A 1492-nucleotide genomic window follows, 5' to 3' on the forward strand; every position below is an offset into this window, starting at 1 on the left:
AAAGATCGTGTAATTAAATCAGCATCTACCCTGTCGCCACTCAATATATTCTGAATATATTATTAATAAAGGCTGAATATTCTTTAAAAAAGTATCACCAAAAAATCTTCTTTGATATCATAACCGTTGCCAAACCAGAAGTTTATAAGTTTGGCATGCAAAGAAGTCAAATACTAACCAAAACAGAAAATAAAAACAATTCGAAACTGAAGATAAACACGTCAAAAGCGCTAAAAAGTCAAGCCCATTGTTTTCTCCAATATTCGACGACTGATATATCGTATTATAAATTCACTCATGAGACACAGACAATCAATAAAGAATACTATTTAGCCTATTACCATTAAAAACATTACCAATTGAATAAGTTTGATTTGTAATATTTGACATCTATTGGATTATAAGTTTTTACGCTATATATTCATTTAAGTTCTATTATAATCCATTGATATTTCCATAACGATATTCCATTCAATCTTTCAATAATGTGAAAAATCCAAATTCGCATTATCTTCTTTACTCGAATTTTTTGCTTAGATTTTATGATAAGTTAATTCAAACTTTGAATTTTATTGAAACAAAAATAAAAAAACAGTTATTTTTAATTAATTTTTATATATTTATGTTAATTCTGTACAATTAAGTATAAAACAAAATAACGCAATTGTGTAGTCGATTTTTTGATCAAAGTTTAAAGGATGTAATTAAAATCAGTAATATTGAATTATTTTAAATAATTTTGAAAAACTAGCAATAATAATATATAAAATTATATTTCTTAGTGCATTCTTGTAAGATCTTCAACTATTTTGATGACATCTTCAACTTCTGCAAGCTTTCTCTCGCCATTAACAGTTAGCTGGAAAAAAAAACAGAAAATAAAAATTTAAAATATATATATTTTCTTTATTAATTTTTTTTAAATTAAAAATTTTAAAACATACTTCCAAGCCAGTTACAGCAGTTTTCATTTGTTCTCTAGTCAAGTCCAGAAAGCTCTCAATTAAAACTCCATCAATAAAGCCCTCACTAGGTTCAGTTTTGAGTTGTGTATGAAAACTTCTGAAAAATGAGTGTTCAATGCTACCCAAAGATTTGATAACAGAACATAATCTCTCTTCCAAACTATGCAAAAAATCATAAAAGTCGACTGGTATTTGCGTTACTATACCGATAGCACCATTTACAGTGCCATAAAGTACGCAACCGGTAGTAGGTGTCGTACGTTCGCCAACATTTTGCATAACTAAAGATCCATGACGAAAAACATTTACAATATCTCCCAAATGAAAACGTGCTACCTCAGGCAACAACTGCCGTTCTTCGTCTGTTGTAGCTGCACTAAAAATGTACATATGGTTTAAAAATTTACATTTTGCACCTTTCTCTGAATGAAGTTTACCTGTCTTTTTGGCACACAAATAAATTGCCGTGAGTCTCAGAACCTAGAAAAGTATCATCATCTAATATTTCTACTGCTCTCATCCATTTA

The 1492-nt window shown here is 28.7% G+C and overlaps 1 protein-coding gene across 1 annotated transcript; it reads right to left on the reverse strand.

Annotated features, from left to right (window-relative positions):
• Window positions 1-637: 637 nt before the first annotated feature.
• On the reverse strand, window positions 638-1486 carry LOC119682168 (DNA damage-binding protein 1-like). The gene is made up of 3 exons (XM_038095532.1): window positions 1403-1486; window positions 945-1341; window positions 638-859 (listed from the first exon to the last, which is right to left on the reverse strand). The coding sequence occupies exons 1-3, from the start codon at window positions 1483-1485 to the stop codon at window positions 779-781; spliced, it is 561 nt and encodes a 186-aa protein (XP_037951460.1). The 5' UTR covers window position 1486; the 3' UTR covers window positions 638-778.
• Between the last annotated feature and the right edge of the window lie 6 nt (window positions 1487-1492).

The sequence above is a fragment of the Teleopsis dalmanni genome, chromosome 2 (assembly GCF_002237135.1).
Source record: "Teleopsis dalmanni isolate 2A chromosome 2, ASM223713v2, whole genome shotgun sequence".
Lineage (NCBI taxonomy): Eukaryota > Metazoa > Arthropoda > Insecta > Diptera > Diopsidae > Teleopsis > Teleopsis dalmanni.

Excerpts from the sequence above, each read along its gene's own strand:
- LOC119682168 (XM_038095532.1), bottom strand. The coding sequence starts at position 1,485 with ATGAGAGCAGTAGAAATATTAGATGATGATACTTTTCTAGGTTCTGAG. Across the intron at positions 1,342-1,402 it reads TTTGTGTGCCAAAAAGACAG|TGCAGCTACAACAGACGAAG; the intron begins GTAAACTTCATT and ends GTACATTTTTAG. Across the intron at positions 860-944 it reads CTGCTGTAACTGGCTTGGAA|CTAACTGTTAATGGCGAGAG; the intron begins GTATGTTTTAAA and ends TTTTTTTTCCAG.